The sequence below is a fragment of the Calypte anna genome, chromosome 10, assembly GCF_003957555.1.
Source record: "Calypte anna isolate BGI_N300 chromosome 10, bCalAnn1_v1.p, whole genome shotgun sequence".
Classification (NCBI taxonomy): domain Eukaryota; kingdom Metazoa; phylum Chordata; class Aves; order Apodiformes; family Trochilidae; genus Calypte; species Calypte anna.
In genome coordinates, this window is record NC_044256.1 from 3,490,259 (window position 1) to 3,508,972 (window position 18,714).

An 18,714-nucleotide genomic window follows, 5' to 3' on the forward strand; every position below is an offset into this window, starting at 1 on the left:
GAGGGCCCAGCCCCGCCGGGAGCGTCCGGGAGCCCCGAGCAGCAGCGGCCGCTTCGCCCTCGTCCGTGCAGGGAGCAGCGGGCACTGAGCGGGTGAGAAAAGCTGTTCCGGGGTTTGTTTGTTCGGGGGTAGTGGTGGGAGAGTGTTGGCAGCACCTTTGGTGTGCTGGGGTCTTTGGGCTGTTGCTGTGTTGGCCGGTGAGAGCACCAACCCTGTAAGGTGGGTGAGAGCCCCTATCTGCTCCATGGAGGGAGAAATGGAGCTGGCAGCTGCCCCCCTGTAGTCAGGGGAGGTCCCTTTCCCCATCCCCCTGCTCTGGCTGAAGGCTTTGTGCCTGTAAGAGCCCCTTGGGGTGTTGAGGGTCCCCCTGGCCTCCATGCAGCCCTGGGGACGGGGTGGGGGCAGCTCTGAGGTTTCTCTCCTGCTCGAGGGCAGCAGTGTGGGGTTTTTTGGGGGTCATTGGGATGTTGGCTTGAAGGGAACTAGAGGGTTGGTGTGGCGAGCTTCAGTGTGGGAGAGCATCCTGGTGGGGGAGTGGGGACTTGTGGGTGCTGATTGTGTCCTCTTGCCTTTGCAGCAGGAGGTGCAGGAGAAGAAAGTGGAGGCCTCCATGGTGTGTGGAAAAAAGCATAAACCAAGAGTGAGCAGAGGAAGCCTGGATGAGTGAAGTGGAGGTAAGGAGGCCCCATGGGCAAAGGGACCTGACTGTCCCACCAGAGCATTGCCAGCATCTTTGCTGCCCTGGCCAGCTTTGTGCTGGGTGAGCTCCCTGTAAGCAGGACTGGAGTCTTGGGCCTCTGGCTGTTTTTCCTCTGGTGAAGCTGCCCAGAGAAGAGGGGCAAACCTGTAAGGAGGGCAAGAAACACTGTCTCTGTGTTTGGAGGGTAGAAATGGAGGAGTTATTATTGTGAGAGGAAGGCAGTGTTTATTTCCTGCTGTGCCTGGGCAGGTGCCTGGAGGAGTGATTTGGAGGGTGTCGCAAGAAGGGGCTGACACACGACCAATATGATCAGTCAAGTCCAACTTTATTAGAACATGAAACGTATTTATACCGAATTATGCCTACTTGTCAGAATATCATTGGTCAACGGTTGCAAAAGCTTGACTCACTATTGGTTAAGTGTTAAACATAAACTCAGCCTCTTGCGGTTTCCCACACCCCGAACTCTTCAGCCACGACACTTCGCCCCCAAGCTTCTGGAACTTTCCCGGCAGCATGAGTTTAACTGTAACCCTGGCTCAATGATGAGCAGGGCCTGTAAGGCCTTGTGCAGGCCAAATGCAATCCTCTACAGGAGGGAAGAGCTGTTCTGTGAGGTGGGGTTTTTTTGTGGTTGTGATTTTGTCCTGTGAGGGGCTGGGTGTGGAGAGCTTCCATGTGGGGACTGTCCTGGTGCCTCTCTGTCAGGCCGGTGTTGTTGGTGCTGACTGTGTCCCCTTGCAGCAGGAGGTGCTGGAGAAGAAAGAGGAAGCATCCATGGTGTGTTGAAGGAAGCAGGAAGCAAGAGCAAGCAGAGGATGTGAGGAAGCCTGGATGACTGAAGTGGAGGTAAGAGGCTCTCTGGTAAACCGTAATTCCTGGTAGCTGGGGCTGTGGGCCATCAAAAGATTTCAGTGGTCACTGCTTGTGTATTTTTGCCAGGCCCATTGGTGTGGACTTTTGGAGCTGTAGTGAGCAACAGTGGGAGAGCTGCTGAGGGGTCAAATCTTCGAGGTTTTTGGTAGTAAAGCAAAGCTGTAGCCTGCTTGTTTGTGGTGCTGTGGGTAGGTGTCCCTGTGAGGGCTGGGGCCAGCAGAACTTTTCAGAACTCACTCTTTGTGGTTTTGAGGCAGACCCATTGGTGTGGAATTTTTGTACTGTATTGAGTGACAGTGAGAGAGTGGTGAAAGGGTCAAATATTGGAGTCTTTTGGTGTTAAAGCAAAGCCTTTTGTTTGTAGCTCAATTGTTGCTGGTGCTGTGGGCAGGGTTCTATGTGAAGGTTAGGGCCAGCAAACATTTTCAGTGGTCACTCTTTGCTTTTTTGAGCTGGATTCATTCGTGTGGATTTTGGATCCATGTGGAATTTTGGAGCTGTGTTGAGCATCAGTGAGAGAGTGGCCAAAGAGTCGAATATTTGAGATTTTTGGTATGAAAGCAAACCCGTAGCCTGATTTTTGCTGGTGCTGTGGATAGGGTTCCATGTGGGGGTTAGGGCCAGCAGAAGTTTTCAGTGGTCACTCTTTGGATTTTTTTTGCCAGGCCCGTTTGTTCGGAATTCTGGAGCTGAATCCCGATACAGTGGGAGAGTGGCTGAGGTGAGGGGGGGGGTTGTGAACGTTTGAGGTTTTAGGAAAAAAAGCAAGTTGAAAGTGCTGTGGGTAGAGTTCCATGGGAGGGTGGGGGCCAGCAGTTTTTTTCAGTGTTCACTCTCTGTATTTGGGATCCAGGCCTGTTTGTGTAGGAATTTGGAGCCCAATTTTACAATGCCCAGGTGCTCTTAGATGCTGGATGAAAAGAGAAATGCCATGACAGAATCTGCTTTCAGGGGGGTCACTGTTGTACCTAGCAGTACCAGCTCACAGATGCTCCTTTTTTTCTCCACCACAGGCTCTTAAGCCAGGAGAATGCAGGCAGCTTCGACAGAGCTGCCAGACCCCTCAGCGAGTTCTTCATCGAACCTCCCTACAGCCACCTCTCCTCTCGGCCCTATCTCTGACCTCCCCCTGCTCCCCAAAACAACTCCCAGAACGGCTTTTCTCACCCGCTCACTGCCTGCTGCTCCCTGCACAGACAAGGGCAAAGTGGTCGCTGCTGCTCCGGGCTCCCAGGGGGGCTGGACCCTCTGCTGCTCCCCCCAGCCAGAGGTGACAGAGTCAGAGCCTCATTCCTAACCTCGGCAGGGGTCGACCATCTCCTCAACCCTCCAAAAGCAGTGGTCGATGCCTGCCCAGCTACAAGCCAGGTGAAATTTTCACCGTGAGCTGCCAACCACATACAGCCATGCTGACCCTTCCCAGCGGGGTCCTGCCTCCCCTTTTCCCCTCACAGGCACAAAAAAAATGTGTAGAAAAAACACTTGCGGAGGCTTAAGGACATGTGTTGAGCCCAGGATCACCCATCGGTCCCAGGATCAGAGCCCAGGTCCCATACAACAGATTTCACCACATGCTGTGCTTTCCAAAGGCCACATTTTATTTGGGGACCTCTTTGACCTATTGGAAGCTATGCCAGAGGCCAGGAGGCTGCACGTCCCACTGCTCTGAGGAGACAAGGAAAGCAGCTCTGGCTCAGCTGTGCCCTGCCCAGCTGTCCCAAGCCGCCTGGGCCCACACGGTGACACGGACCCTGCCCGGCAAGGCTGGAACCTCCTGTAGCCTCTGGGGGGCAGCTCCCGATGAATCCAAACAGCCTCCGAGAGGGGATCTGGTTTGGGCGTGTGCTCAGCCGCATGACTCGAGCTGCTCCAGGTCTCTGGGGGAGAGGCCACAGACTCTGCAGACACCCTGGTGACCTCCTGGAAGTGACAGAAGAGGAATGCAGCAGCTGCTTCTCACTCTCTTGGGAGAGTTGGAATCAGTTGGGAGTCTCTGGCTGCTGATGCAATTCCTCACCTGTAGGTGGGCTGTAAGAACTCAGCACCAGCTGATGATGCCCATGACACTGAGCAGCAGGACTGCTGAGAGGAGCAAGTGTTCATCCTCAGCTGTGACCAGGGCTGTCCCCATGGAGGTGTGCTTGGTGACAAGGCTGATCATTCCAGGTGAAACGCCCTGAGACAAAGCAGTGCTGGAGTTTATAAGAGCTCTGCTGAGTTAAACCCTGACTCCCTTCTGCCCTGTGCCTCCTTGCAGCACCATCCTAAGGAAGGGTAACCTGGCTGTCCAACAAGCTGGGGCCAGGGCACTCACAGGGCTAAGCTGATGTGCAGGTAGCAGGAGAGGCCAGGACAAATGCTGTGTGCTCTGCAGGCTTGGGGATCATCATTCCACCAGGACCTTCACCCCAGCAGAGCCACTTCCTCCGCCTGGGATGACATTAAGGAGGTTTAAGTGGGGGAGCCAGGGGACAGGAGTGTTCTTGGGGCCATGATGGGGCAGTGGTGAAAGTACCGTCAGGAAGATGGGGGCAGCAAGATTGTCCTTGACCCATCTCATCAGCGCCAGAAGCACAGGCCTGGGAAGGACCATCTTGATCTCTCCAGCTCCCTCCCAGCCTGCAGGATGTTCAAGGTCTGACCTGCTAGGGACCTGACTGAGGCATCAGGGTCATCATCACAGCGCTTGAGAGCTGCAGCAGAAAGAAAGAAAGAAAGGAAAAAAAAGACAAGAGAAGAGAGAGAGAGAAAGAAAGAAAGAAGGTGAGCAGTGGTGAAACCCTGGTGTCTGCACAGACCCTTCTATGCAAGCCCCATCCCTCTCTTTCCCTGACTGGGAGGAGCAGGGATGGGACAGTCACAGCTTCTCCCTCCTTTCCCTGCAGCAGCAGAGCCAGGAATGGCAGCACCCTGCCCAGGCTCTCTCCCCTGCCCCACCAGCACCCCTCTGACCCTACTCACCATCCCACACAACCTCCATCGTCCGTTTGGATCCATTCCTCCCCAGGCGCTGCGCAGCAGTCCCTGTGCACAGAGCTCCCGTCAGACCTCCCCCTCCCCAGCACTGCGGCAGCACAGCCCCCGGCCCGGCCAGCTCGGCCGCACGCCCTCCTGCCCAGCACTCCGCACGGATGGCCCCGGGCAAGTCCCCGAGGGCACTGCTGACACTGAGCCAGGCGGCCACCAAGGCCACCAAGGCCTGGGCAGGCCAGGGCAGAGCAGAGGGGGCAGCAGGAGGCCAGGGCCCTGCCCGAGACAGCCACAGGGCTGCTCCTGCCTGCCAGGGCAGCGCCGGGGGCTGGGGCCGGGCTGCCAGAAGAGGGTCCCCGGGGGCTGTGGCTCACCCATGAACCTGATGGCCTCCAATCTCACGCTGGTCTGAGAGTCCTGCAGGTAGGGCAGGCTGAAGCACACGTAATCTTCCACCCTTCTGTCCTGCTTCAGCTGGAGAGTGCCCAAGGTCATGTCATGGGGCTGGCACAGACCCTTCCCCGCCCCACAACGTGTGCAAGAGCAGTCCCTCTGCCCATCCCACCCCTTCCCCCCCAGGCACAGCCACACCCTGGGCACATGGGGCATCCCTTGTCCAGCCCAGGCCCTGGCACCTGGGGGTTGTCCTCACCAAAGTCTCTCCGATCAGCCAGGTCTTCTGCTTCTTAAGAACCCTCTTCAGCTTCCTCCAGCCCAGGAACTTGGCACAGATGAGGAGGCCTTTGCCAGAGGCCTGCAAAACAGCAGCAGGTGGGAGCTGGCACCACAGCTCAGAGAAGGAGACCTGTTGTCCCCCTCCTCTTGGCAAGGCTGCCAGCTGTCCCCAGCTACTTCTGGGAAGAGGCAGCTGGGGACAAAGCCTGAATGCCCAAGCTTCAATGCCCGAGGCAGGGACACGGGGCAGCCACCACCTCAGCTATGGCACTCTCACAGCCAGCACAAGAGAAACGGGCAACAGCTGAGGAGCTGCTGCTGCCAGGGCTGGGGCAGAGGGAAGGAAGGGCAAAGCAGGTGCTCAGCTTTCAGCTCTCTACCTCAGCAACACTCCTGCTCTCAGCGTTCATGTGCAGGAAGAGCGAGAGCACAACCCTGCGTGTTGCCTCCTTCATCTCTGCCTTGTCTCTGCTCACCACAGCCTTCATGGTGTCTTCAAAGAGGCTGAGGGAGAGCTCTTGAACCTGGCTGGACTCCTGGTGGGAAGGAAGGAAGAGAGCATGACTGCAGCAAAGTGTAACTCTAGAGGCTGAGGCCAAGGAGAAGCCATGCTGGGTGCAGAGCCCAGCAGCCCTCCCAGCAGAGCCCAGGGGCAGGAGGAGGGCAGCAGCCCTGCCCAAGTGCTGCCAGCGGGGCTGGGCTGGAGGGCAGCTGTCCTTGCCCCATGCCCCTTGACGGGGTCAGGTCCCACATCAGCCTTACATCACCAAAGAGGGCTGGGAACTTCTCCACCAGCATCAGAGCGACAGGGCTGGCCTCTTTCCTCTTCAGCTGGCCCATCATGGTGCAGAAGAAGAGCAAGGCCTCCATCCTGATGTCTCTGGATGGATCCTTTAGGCACGCCAGGATGTTCTCCACCAGAGAGCTGCCCCGCATTTCTCTTGCCTGGAGGAAACAGAGAATTGCTGTGAGGGTGGAGCAGCGGAGGAGCAGCCTGGCACAAACGCCCTGCGTGCTGAGCACCAGCCTCCCACCCGGCTTCCCGGCAGGCACTGCGTGTGCCAATGCGGATGAAGGAGAGAGCAAGGAGAGCAAAGGCTCTGTGGCCCCTGCTCAGCCACCCCTCTCTCTGCTGACAGCCACCTCCTTCCTCGCGGCCAGGCCCAAGCCAGCACATTACCCCTGCCCCAGCCCCAGGCTGCCAAGGCGGCTCCACCTGACTACGCCTCGCTCACCATCTGTGGATCTCCTGCGAGTGCCACCAAGCCCTGGAGTGCCCTCAGACGGACTGTCTGTGTGCCATGGCTCAGGTAGGAGTGGAGGAGGCGCAGGTCACTCCAGTCCTTTCCAAGGCCCTGGCAGCCCAGCAGCTGAAAGAACAACAGTGGTGAGAGACGGGCAGAGCTGCGGGACCTTGGCACTCTGCAGCTCCTGGCTACCCCTGCCAGGTCGGGGCCTGGGGGCTGACACAGCCCCTCTGGGGGGCAGCCCTGCCTGTGGACATGTGGGGGTGCTGAGCACTGCCCCAGCAGGAAGGGCTGGATGAAGGCCCCAGGGACTGACTGGCAGCAGAGCCCTCTGTCCCAGCTCCAGGGACTGTCATCCCACCCGGCAGCAGCCGCCTGTGCCAGAGGGACGGCTTCAGGAGCATCTGGCAGAGGCACTGCTTCCCACCAGGCTTACCTCAGTATAGAAAGTCATGGCAAAGTTGGTCTGCCATTCCCTCCTGTGAGTAAGAATCTCCTTAATGTGCTGGAACAGGAGGCGTTGCTGCTCAGCTGGGCTCTTCCTCAGCTCTCTGGGCAGGAAAAGAAAAGCAGTGCTGGCAGTGAGCAGGGCAGGCAAAGCCTTGCTGGGATTGCCCTGCCCAGCCCAGCCAGGCCAGCCCAGGCCAGGACACGCCTTTGCCCCCAGCCACAGCCTCCACACCACTTGCTGCTGACTGCGCCCTGCTCTCTCCCCAGGCAAGGAGCACCCCTTGCCACTCGGATCGCTCCCTGGCCAGCGCTGCGGCTGCAGCCCGGGGCCTGGGTGCCTGGGGACTTCTCTGCCCCCGGGGATGGGGCTGCCGAGGCACTGCTGCCTACAAAGGGCTCTCACCTGGCCAGCAGACTGATTCCTCTCTCGAGGGTGTCTGCTTGCAGCATCATGTCCCAGCCGCCCTCCTCCTGGATGTTCTGGACGTGGCCTTGACAGCCAGCAGCGTGCAGCAGAACTTTAATGGCCTCCACTGCCAGCCTGTGTGCAGAGCAAGGTCCGGTTACAGACAGAGCAGGGGCCCAGGCCGAGGGCCCAGGGGAAGGAATGGCAGGGGAAGGGGATGGCGCACCCGAAAGGGACGGGTTGATCAGCCCCAGGCTGCTCCCGCCCCAGGATCACTGCAGCCAGGGAAAGTTTGTAGGTCAAGCTCATGAGGAGCCTGGGGAAGAGCGCTTCCAGGATCCTCTGGCCGCGGGGCCGCTGGCTGAGCCTGTACAGGACCTGGCTTGCCTGCAGAAAGACACAGGGACAGCTCTCAGTGCAAGGAAGCTGCTGGGGCACTGCCAAAGCCCCTGGGCTGCACGTGGAGCCATCAACTGCCTTGAAGTCGTGAGCAAGAGCTGCTCTGGTCACTCACAGATGGGATAGCACAGATTGGTCTCCAGCCCTGGATCACACCGAGCAGCCTGTCAAGAACTGTCTCTGAAGTGCTGGGCAGGGACAGCAGCATCTCCCACATGGCCAGCGCAGCGCTGCAAGCCAGAACACTCTGTTAGCAGGGCTGCCTTGGCCACTGTGCTGTGCCTGGGCTATGGAGCAAGTCCCCAGGGCTCTTGGGGCTCATACTTGTCACAGGAGGGACTGATCCTCAAGAGGGTCTGAACTGTTTCCTCAGGGCAGCACTCGCTCAGCAGACCAAGCACGGATCTCAGGAGGACCTGCCCTGGTTCCGTGCACACTTCCTCCACGTCTCTGTGGATGCACCTCAAGATTTTTTCTGTCTGCAGGGAACAGAGGGGAGGATGGTGCTGCCACTGGGCTGCAACCATCCCCTCAGATGCCACACACAGGGAGGGGTCCCTCCCAGCAGCCTCAGGGAAGAATCCCCACACCCATCTGCCATGGCCAGGAGGTGGCCAGAGCCCCTTCCCACTGCAGCCTCTGCTCCTTTCTATGCCTCTGTACCCGTCAGGGTGCAGAGGGCTTTGGGGGAGAAACCTCCCTGGGGGGTTTGCACAGGGGAAACTGTGAGCTGCTCTGAAAATGCCAGACCTGCGAGACATCCTGCAGACTCCTGAGGGTGGAGGGGCAAAGGTTGACTATCAGATCTCTCAGACAGTCTTTGTCCCGCTCCTGCAACAAGAGAAGGTTATGGGGCTCTCTTTTTTTTTTTTTTTTTTTTTTTTCCCCAGCTTTGCCCAGAGGGCAGCTGTCTGGGAAGGCATCTTTGAGCGTGGGGGCAGCTGGAGCAGGCACAAGGCAGGTGAGATTCTCTGTAGGTACCTCTCCTAGCTCTTCCTGGGCATCCGCACTCATCTCCTGGCCCTCTTCCGCTGAATACCAAAGGAAGGTGGCATCAGGATTGGGATCTAAGAAAGCAAGGGAGGAGAGTGAGCTGAAGGTGCTGGCAGGAGTAACTGAAGGGCCTTACCCGGCACCCAGCCCCGTGCCAGCTCCCGAGGAGAGAGCCAGCCCTGGGCATGGGGACCCAAAGAGGGGACTGGCACAGAAGAGGCCGGGGATGTGCCCAGCAGCCACTGCCATGCAGGAGCACAGCAAAGCAGCCAAACGCCCCTCACTCACCCGTCTCCATCAGCTGGACCACCTTGTCTGGGACGGGGAGACTGATCTCTTCTGCCTCATCCTCGACCCAGGCCAGCCGGAGGTGGCTCCCGGACCTCCGCTCAGTCCTGAGGAAGGAGGAGAGGCCATGGGGGGTGGGCATGGGGGTGGCAGTGCTGCTGGCCCCAAGGCTGCACAGCCTGCGGGGAGAGCCCGTGGGGCCAAGGGGGCTGCGTGGGGGCAGGGAGATGTCAGGGACGGGCTCTGCACGGGGCAGTGAGGCTCTGCTCCTGGGCAGCCTGTGAAGAACCCCAGCCCTCAGGGGCTGGGCAGAAGCTCCCGATGGACAAACCACAAAGGCCTTTCATGAGCCCTCACATTTGACCCCGCAGTGCCCACCCAGCCGCAGCCCCTGGCTCTTACCTCTCTTGGGGACAGAGCAGACCCTGGGAATTGCCGTGGTTCTCTTGGGAACCACAGCAGCTTTCTCGAGACACAAAAAGGCCAGACATGGCTCAGGGCTCCTAGGTAGCTCTCTGCTCCTGTCTGACCTGATCGCTGTCCTCTTGGACACTGAGCCAGGGCCACCCCAGCACTAGGAAGGTACCCAGGGCCCAGGGGTGTCAACAATGATGTAAGAAAGGGGTCCCATTGTCACCTGGCACCCAGGCCAGGCACTGGAACATCCACACCCAATTATGACACTCACAGGCTCCCGGGGAGCTGCACGCACAAGCTCTGTGGGGGGAAGGTGTAGAAGAGGTGTCTCAGCCTTGGGAGGAGATGGCATAAAAGGAGGGGATGCAGTCCCCGCAGTCCCATGGCCAGGGCAGCAGCTCTTGATTCAAACATTCAAGCACTGTTCAAGCATCCTAAGTCAGCCCTCCTCGGCTTGTTACCCACTTTTTGGACATGAGTGATCCTGCTCCGATCAAAACGGAAGTTTACCGACCGTATTTTAGCACTAACATCAAGTAAACATCGGAATTTCCCAGAAGGTGGCATTCTTGTCCATCATGTCTCAAAAAAATCCCTCATTTTTTCCCCCTCACAAGTTGAGGTTGTAGCCAGTCCTTCTGAATTGCCTTCCTATTTAAAGCCTCAGCTAAGGTCAGCTTTTCCGTAAAAGTAAATCTGTTTATTTTGCAAAATCATTAGAACCCTGTGTGACCCGTTCTGCTCTGTATGAACTGGGTTAGCCTGGTTTTGGCAGAATTATCAATAAATACAACATAAACTGAGGAATAGAGCTTCAGGTGGTTATTTTAAAATTCTTTGTGATCCCCGGTGTGCTGGCATCACTCTCCAGGGAACGCCCAGGGGCTTGAGCAGACAAGACCCCACAAGTGGGGCCACCTCCTGGCCATGGCAGATGGCTGTGGGGATTCTTCCCTGAGGCTGCTGGGAGGGACCCCTCCCTGTGTGTGGCCTTTGCCCAGGGGTGAAGAAATCCACACAGCTTGTCCCAGGAGGTTCCTCTCCCTTACAGCAGGGACCTCATCCCCTTCCCCTGTCTGTAGAACAGCAGACTGGCCAGGGCTGGCTCCACTGATCCAGCCCCTGCTCTTAACTAACCAGAGGGCTTGTGCTAAATGTTTGTCCCGGTTTTTGAACCTTTCCCCACCCCTTGATTTCAGGGTGCTTTTTACCAAGCCATGATGGCAGAGGCTGCTGCGTGGTAAGGAAGGGGATAGACCCACTCTGCACTGTGCTCTGTGGCTCAGTCAGCTCTTAGGTTACTTTCCCAATTAGCTCCAGTCTCTGACCCACTCCCCTCTGGGATCCCAGGCTGCCACCAAATTTGCCTTTCTAGGCCCAGATTGGCATTGCAGGCAGCAGCATGAAGTCTGGGATGGGTTTCCAATCATCTCTGGCCAATCTCCTGTGGACCTGTCTGCCAGACTCTCCCCAGCTTGTTCAGGGCCCCATACAAAAGAGTTTCTTTTCTGAGGGACTCTAGAGAGAGGCTTCACCACGTCACTGTACCATGGAACAGGCATCCTCCAGACACACACAACACCCAAGGCAGCCTCTGTCTCCTCCTTCCTGACAGAGGCAGACACAGCTGTTACCTTGGTCACCACATCCACAGGCATGGGGCTGCATCCATCTTGCCAGTTAATTCCCAAGAACTGCATCTCTTGACCAAGTCCCTTGACCTTGCTTCTCTCAATGCCAAACCTGCCTTCCAACAGAAGCTGCATCATATTCTCACCTTCTCCAAAGGCTTGCTACCAGGCAAGCTACACAGCTGCTGATTCAGACATTCCCTTGAGTTGGAAGTGACCTCTAGAGGTCATCTAGTCTAAACCCCCCTACAAGAAGTAGGGACATCCACAACTAGATCATCAGCTTGCTCAGAGCCTCATCAAGCCTCACCTTGAAGAGCTCCAGGATTTAGGCCTCAGCTGTCTCCTTGAGAAACTTGTTCCATTTCTCCACTACTCTCATGGCAAAGAGCTTTTTTCTAACATCCACTCTGAATCTGCTGTTCTCTAGCTGAAAACCATTGCCCCTCAGGCTACAAGTACAGACCCTTGCCAACAGTCCTTCTCCAGCCTTCCTGTAAGGCCTCTTCAGATACTGGAAGGTTCCTATTAAGATCCACACTCCCCCAGAAGCTCTGGTTTCCCTTTCCTCCCCCTGGCTGTTGGCAGAGCCCCTCTAATCTCTCAGCTATCTTCCACTCTCAACAGGGGTGGTTATGGAGCTTGCAGTTGCAGCTCAGAATGGGTTTGTTCCAGGACTGTAACACCTTTCACTAGAGGTTGGGGCAGGCATCTTCTGGGACAAGGCTTCTGCTTTGGGGCTCACAGCCTGCAGTTCATATGCTCAAGCCAGTGCTCGGTTACCTATCCCACCTTCTCCTGGTTGCAAAGGTAGCACCACCACATGTCAGCTCATGGCGTGTCCCATCATGCCAGCCAAAGTCCTCTGGACATTTCACAAGCCCTTCAGGAAAAAGGATTGTTTCTCCAAATCTAATTCCTCCTCTCGTGATGAGGGAGGGAAGAGCCACCTCACAAGGATTTGCTGCTCAAGCTTTCACAGAAGACTCTCTTCTCACGCTTTGGACAGGATTTGATCTCTCCCCTTCATCACAGCTCTCCCCCACATGCTCCATCCTTGCTGTGCCTTCAGTAACACAGGGCTCAGCTGCCTTTCTTCACTGCCTGACCACAGGCACAACCTGTGAGGAACTGATCCGAAACCCCTACTCCCTGTCCTCCTGGGTCAGGAGGGGGAAGCAGCACTGCTTCTTGCAGGCTCTGACACAACAGTGCCCTGGGCCACTACTGGCCAAGGCACATCACTAAAAGCCACTCTCAAAGCTCGAGCGGTGCCCAGACTTGTGTTACAATTCCAACAGCTGCATCTATGCCTACTGAGAAGAAAGCACCCTTGCAACACAAACATAGAGAAACAGGGACAGCCATTTCCAAAACCTCCAAACCTGATGGTCCCAGCTGGGTATGAAGGGAGGGTGTGTAGTTTCCCATAAAAAGAAAAACCCTACCAGTTCAACAGATCTTGCCACAGGTATCCAGGTAGAGCCAATGCCCAGTGTACCGCAGAACACAGCATTGATGTCACACACAACAAAGCCAATGCCCTTTGCCCAACACCCCCAAGCAACAAGCAACAATCAGACTCAAGAGGTTTCAATCACCATTCGTATCAGAGTCCTGCTTTTCACTTCCTCTCAGCTGCCCCAGAAGGACCTTCTTGAAAAGTTGCTGCAGGAAGGAGCCCCCAGCCCCACACAGAGGAGCTGCTGTTTGCTAAGAGGAACGGGAACCCGGGAGGGGCTGTGCTCACGGCAGCTTTTGTGCCCCCCGCCCCAGGAGTTTCCCATTCCCACCCCCAGGACACGGCCCCTGCCCAGCTGCAGGGCATCAGCCCGAGTGCCCGGCCCGGCTGCTCATGGCCGGGGCTGCTGCGGGGCTCTGCTTTGCAGGCAGGGCTGGACACGGGGGGCTGGGCAGCAGGGGACGACGAGGGAGGTTTGAATGCGCTGCAGGTCGGAGGGGGGACGGCCTTTCCAGCCAGGGGGGCTCCGGGTGTCCCCGGGCAGAAAGGAGCTGAGCGGGAAAGCCAGCGCTGGGCTGCGCTTTGCTTTGCAGCCTCGGTCACCAGCAAGTCACCGCTGCCCTCCAGTGTCCCTGTCCCGCACTGCCAGGGCTCCAGTCCCGGAAGGTATCGCTTCTGCCCGCCTTCAGACGGGCCACTCGAGAGAAACACCGCAGAAATCTCTCCCTTTCTCATCTAGCTTGGTGGCAAAGCAAATGCCCAGCCAGCTCTCTGCACTGACCGCTGTAGCAAGAAACAGCCTTCTGCTTCCAAAGGCAGAGGGCGGGAAGGAGAGGGCAGGGTGCTGGGCTTTGGGTTTTTTTTTTCTGTATCCACTCTGCCTTGTCTGCATCTCAGATGTGCCCTGTGACACTCCCAGCTTGCGATTCACGCCTCTGCTCCCCGTTTCTCCTCTCGGGCACTTCCACACGCACACACCCCACCAGCTCCAGCACGGCTGAGGAGTCCCTGACCAGCTGCCTCAAAAAGAGGAGTCAAGCACCCCAGCTCGGGCAGCACCTCCAATTTTGGGCTATTTTCTTCCCCCTGGGGAGATGCCATCACCTGAGACATCCCCTCCCTCCCCCTCCTCCCAGGAAAAAAAAAAAAAAAAAGCCAAAGGGGTTAAAACTTGCAGAGCTCTTGACAGCCAACATGCAATTTACATCATTTATCCAGCACTTACATGACCCTGCATTTATTCCATCTAAAACAGCATCATTTTCCTTTAGGACATGGAAAAACAAGGAAGGTTAAAGAAAAGTTAAGTATAAAAAATATTTCAAAGAGTCCCTCTCACTGCCCCTCCTTTCTAGGTAAATATACTGAGGTTTTTTGTGGGTCACAGCTGAAACAGAGGCACCATTGCAGCAGGACTTGGGATGCTGTGGGGTTCAAGAACAGCTCCCTCTCCTTCTCCCCAGGGGCCCCAAACAGCCCCCTGAGGTCAGTCAGTCCCAGAACAACCATGGCCTTTCCTTCCCTTTTCAAAATCATTACCATTTGTTTTGTTCCAGGAGTTTTACTGTCATACTCACTCTACCCCTTTTTGGGGATCCCCTTTTCTTTTTTTGCATCCTTGTTTTCACTGCCATCTGCCACCTGGGTCCTGCCAACCCCTCCCCAGCCCCCTCACTGCTAGCAAACCCATATTTCACAAGTTTTCTAGAAAAGTGCTGCCTTTGTTCATTTGAAGCACAGACAAACAAGAGGGGGGGTGTTTTCACTTATTATCCTTCACTTGTGTTTTGAGCAGAGCTGACTTCCAAGAAAGGAGGCAAGAGGTGCTGAGGACATTTGCAACCTTCCCTGTGCTGCTCCATGCCTTTGGGTCCCAGGATTCAGGGTCTGGGAGTGCAGCAGGAGTCAGTGGTTCCCCATCAGCCCCTTCTCATCAGGCTAATTCTTTCTGAGTCCCCTTTTTTCAGCTTGTTTCAGCTAAACCACACAGCATTGTACAAGATCATTTGGGGTCCTGATCTGCTTCTCTGCATCCTGCCTCAGTGTTACTCCAGCTGGTGGAATAACAGCTTAGCTGAGGCCCAAACCCAGGAGCTCAGCTACAGCTTACCCAGAGCTGTCCCCTCCAGCTAAGTTCACCTATGTTAAGCACTTTCCAGTTTGTCCAATATTACTCAAATTAATTCTCATATTTAGTCAGTCAATGAGTCCCAGTATTCTCCTTAGCAGGATGTTTTCTTGGCTTTTCCCCACCCCCATCCCCTCCACCAGCAGCCTGGACCCTTCACTGCAGGGCTGGAGAGCCTAGAAAGAGTTTATTGAAATTCGGTGTACAAAGTCCCTGCTTCCTTCATCCCTCTGAGCCCATGTCTTGCTCCAGGGCAGGGGTGGCAGCATGTCACACACACACACACAGCCTATGTCCAACAATCCTCATCTTCAGCCTTCCTCCCCCCCCTACCCTGATCAGCTGCATCTTCTCCCATCAGGCTGAGTCGCTTTGCCAGCTCCCAGCAACTTCCTCAGGGCCCTGGAAGGGAAACAAGTCACTGTGCCCCCCTCCAGCAAGGGCAGGGGGAGGGTTTCTCACCACCCCCACCCCCCTCCAGGGCGTCCCATTGCTCAGGACCAGCACCAGGGACCTGTGTCCTGCAGAAACACCAGCTGTGCTCTCCAAGCTGCACCAGAAACTAAGCCAAGGCCACTTGCCTGTTCAGCAGACATCTGGAACCCTTGGTTATCCATTTCCAGGGTCTGGGTCCCTGCTTCAAGGTCTCTTCTCTCCCAGAGGACTGCCACATCCCACCGGCTGAGCCTCTTGGTTCTGAGACACTGGAGATGAGAGCATGGAGCCTGCAGCCCCTGTCTGGTCCCCTCTGGGACTGGGGCAACAGCAGCCAGCCAGCCAGACATGATCCTTACCATCAGCAAGATGATGGGAGCAGTAAGGAAGCAGAGGCCACCCACGACCACTATGGCCACACCATACTCTGGAAAGCCTGGATCAGACAGGGGAGGCTCCAGGGTGTCCTCTGCAGCAGGACACAGCAGTTAGCACGGTCTGCAGAACACAGGAGCTCTACTCCCAGCCAGCCACCCTCCTTTGGGACACAGCAGGCAATACAGAGGACACTAGGAACATCTACTGACACCCTCCATGCCCTTTCCACACAACCCTTCCCCTCCTGTCTCCTGCCATCCTGCAGCATCTCTCCAGCTCTGGGACCACGCAGAGGGACAAGGCCACGTTCATTGCTAGAATTCTGCTTTCAGATCAACCATCACAAGGCTGTCACCTCACCAGCCAAGGGATCTCACCATTCCTTTGCACAAGGGAGCTGGAGGATGGTGGATCTACTCTGCTCCCACTGAAGGTTCAGAGGTGGTGAAGCTCACCTTCCAACACCCCAAAAGCAGGCTTACCTCCCACAGTGAGGGAGTAAGGGTCCACCTCAAAGTCTGAGCCAGGCAAGGTCTTCCCAGAGTAGGAGCAGGGACTGCTTTATGTGCAGAAGGGAACGTCGCTGGCTGCTCCACATAGAACCACACCACCACGTGCAGCACGCCAGGCAACAAGACAGCAGCAGAGGGGAGCACAGCTTTGGCCCTTCTGCCTCTTTCCAGGGCAGCAGTGCCAGGCAGAGGTTCCGGAGCAGATCCCCACTGCAGGGCACTGATTTCCACCCCTCATCTCCACACTGGGTCAGCACTCCACGGGATCAGGCAGCCCCAAGGGATCAGGAAGCTCTGGTGCCTGCCAACAGCAGCTCCTTGAGGGTTCCACCACCCAATGCTGCTCAGGAGAAGACCTCAACACCACGGAAGAGGGAGCGGGGCAGGTCCCTGCAGCGGGGCTACGATCGCCGAAGCCTCTCTGTTGATTTCAGGGACTCTGCTAGCAAGAGGAGGAGGAGGAATTCATCAGCAGAGCCCAAGAAAACACACAAAAGCCCCAAGGGGCAGCGGCAGTGATGTGTGTTGGGCCTTGGAGAACAGGCATGACACTTCAACAGCACTCGGCCATCAGGCCATGGGGCCAGCTGTCCCACTGACAAGTCCCCAGTGTTGAAGTGTCTGGCAGCCTGCTGGCAGGAGCCCCTTTGTGCTCCCCTGTCACCTGCCCACCAGTCACCATGGGGGCACCTGGCAGCTTGGATGAGTAAGGAGCTCCAAAGCTAGAATAAAAAACACTCCTTGCTCTTTCACGTGGAACTGATGGGGAGTTTTCTTCTGGGCAGGTTTGGGGGCACCTGGTGGCAAGAGGCAGGAGGGGAGGGGTCTGTGATGGCAGTTTGAAAGCTGTGTGCTGGCATGTGCCCCTCCTGCAGCTCTTGTCTTTAGAGGAGAGACTCAAATGGAACTGGGCTGGAGAAGCTGACAGCTTCTCAGAGGGTGACCAGCGGGTGCCCAGACAGCTCCATTTCTCCCCCCGCTGTCGAAGAGCAGCTCTCATCTGCCTTACAGTCTTCTCCCCCCTTCTCTGGGCAGCCTTACCAAGGGAGCAGGGAAAAAATCCAATGAAAAATCCCCGCCCCTCCCGCCGCCACAGCCAATCGCCACCCGCAGCATCCCCGGCCCAGCCAATCCCGCCCCTTCACCTGCCCGCTCCCACCAATCCCGGCCCCTCCTTGCGATCCGGCCCCGCTCCGCAGCCCCATGGGTCACCGCCTCTCCCCGGCCGCTCCTCTCTTGGGTTTTTTCCAACCAAAACTCGTGCTCAGACATCCCCACTGAAATTCACACAACTGCTCACCAAGCGCTCCCTGGCAGTGCTCAGCAGCAAGGTTCAAACAAGACTTGGCTGTCACCTTGGTGTCCCACCACCACTGGGCAGGGCTTTGCCTCCTGGGGGGCACTACCCAGGACATCTCCTGCCCACCTTGGGGCACTTGGCATCTTCTGTTTTGGGACATGGGGCTCCTGGAGCCTCCGCCAGGGGAGCCCAACCCTCCCAGGGGACCTGTGCTCTACCAGGAGCAGAGCTTCCATCTCCAGCCTCGACAGCTCTGGGGAGGGGGGAAACATGCTGACATTCTCAGGTGTTTGGCCTTTTTTAAACGCTTTTCCCATGAACCTGCTACTTTTGACCCAAACCATCCAAGCCCAGACAGGTTGGGGCTGGAGGGACTTTAAAGGTCTTCCACTTCCACCACCTACAATGGGCACAGGCAACACCCCCCAGCACAGATTGCTCCAAGTGCCACCCAACCTGCCCTTCAACACTTCCAGCATCTATTAATTACTCCAAGAAACCTTTTCCAGGCTCTCACCACCCTCATTTTGTCCATTAGCCCTCATCTCCATCTCTCCTCTTCCGGGTTGAAAACATTCCCCCTTGTCCCATCCCCCTGGCTCCTTGCCTCCTGTCCTTCCCCTGCTCTCCTGGAGCCTCATCAGGTCCTAGTATTGGAGGCATCTGAAGGTACTTCAGGGACTGGAAGGTGCTCTGAAGTCATTCAGGAGAGGAGCCTGAAGGAGGGGCACATGCCATCACAGCCCCCTCCCTCCCTCCCTGGCTCTTGCCACCAAATGTCCCCAAAGCTGCCCAGAAGAAAATTCCACAGGGATCCCACACAAAAGGCCAACGAGTGTTTTTATTCCAGCTCTGGTGCTCCTTCCTCCCACGTCCTCAAGGACCAGGCACTTGGGTACCCAATTCCTCTTCCCTGCAGCTTCCAGGGGCTGCACACACCAGCTCTGGAGATCCACAGGACACATGACTGGGGGGGCTGCAATGGGACTGGAGGGTTCCACAGCACAGGTGCTGGGCCACTTTGGTCACAAAGGGTTTGTGATGTGCCACCTGTGACATCACGGGGCCAGGGCTACAAGAGCCTGAGAAGCGGGCCAGAGGCTGCCAGTGTGGCTGAGCTGACCTTTGGGTTATAACTCAGCTCCTTCCTTGGCTTATCGTGTGCCTTTTGTGTTCTGTTCATTGTTCCTTTCCTGCCCGGTTTTCCTCAGCTTCCCTCCTCAGTCAGACATCGACACAGCTCTGCAGCAGGAAGCCTATTTGCTGTTCTATAGCAGGTTAGAACTCGTGGGAAACCAGCTTCAGAACACTTCTCCTCTCCCTGGGTTGCCTCTTTTTCTTCTCATCCTCCTGAGGGTTCCTCTTCTTGTCAGCACAGAGTGCTGCTGTCAAAGCTGAACAAGCCCCTGTCAGTGCTTCTCTTTCCTTGCTGGGCTTCAGGCTGCCG

The 18,714-nt window shown here is 56.7% G+C and overlaps 1 protein-coding gene and 2 long non-coding RNA genes across 3 annotated transcripts; 1 reads left to right on the forward strand and 2 right to left on the reverse strand.

Moving 5' to 3' along the window:
- Positions 1-2,884, forward strand: LOC115598861. The gene is made up of 5 exons (XR_003987978.1): positions 1-92; positions 578-674; positions 1,445-1,549; positions 2,242-2,297; positions 2,590-2,884. It is a non-coding gene; the product is annotated as an uncharacterized LOC115598861 (long non-coding RNA).
- Positions 2,885-3,803: 919 nt separating this feature from the next.
- Positions 3,804-5,005, reverse strand: LOC115598860. Its single transcript, XR_003987977.1, has 4 exons — positions 4,921-5,005; positions 4,538-4,600; positions 4,092-4,269; positions 3,804-4,006 (listed from the first exon to the last, which is right to left on the reverse strand). It is a non-coding gene; the product is annotated as an uncharacterized LOC115598860 (long non-coding RNA).
- Positions 5,006-5,016: 11 nt separating this feature from the next.
- LOC115598876 (maestro heat-like repeat-containing protein family member 7) lies at positions 5,017-9,014 on the reverse strand. Its single transcript, XM_030457291.1, has 13 exons — positions 9,005-9,014; positions 8,705-8,790; positions 8,474-8,554; positions 8,048-8,202; positions 7,839-7,953; positions 7,551-7,711; positions 7,322-7,459; positions 6,905-7,019; positions 6,457-6,591; positions 5,984-6,166; positions 5,602-5,757; positions 5,182-5,300; positions 5,017-5,020 (listed from the first exon to the last, which is right to left on the reverse strand). The coding sequence occupies exons 1-13, from the start codon at positions 9,012-9,014 to the stop codon at positions 5,017-5,019; spliced, it is 1,458 nt and encodes a 485-aa protein (XP_030313151.1).
- Positions 9,015-18,714: the final 9,700 nt, after the last annotated feature.

What these genes read in the sequence shown, in the direction of transcription:
- LOC115598876 (XM_030457291.1), bottom strand. An exon ending in GGAATCAGTCTGCTGGCCAG is followed by an intron (nt 7,020 to 7,321) that starts GTGAGAGCCCTT and finishes TTTCCTGCCCAG; the next exon opens with AGAGCTGAGGAAGAGCCCAG. An exon ending in TCCCAGCCCTCTTTGGTGAT is followed by an intron (nt 5,758 to 5,983) that starts GTAAGGCTGATG and finishes CCTTCCCACCAG; the next exon opens with GAGTCCAGCCAGGTTCAAGA.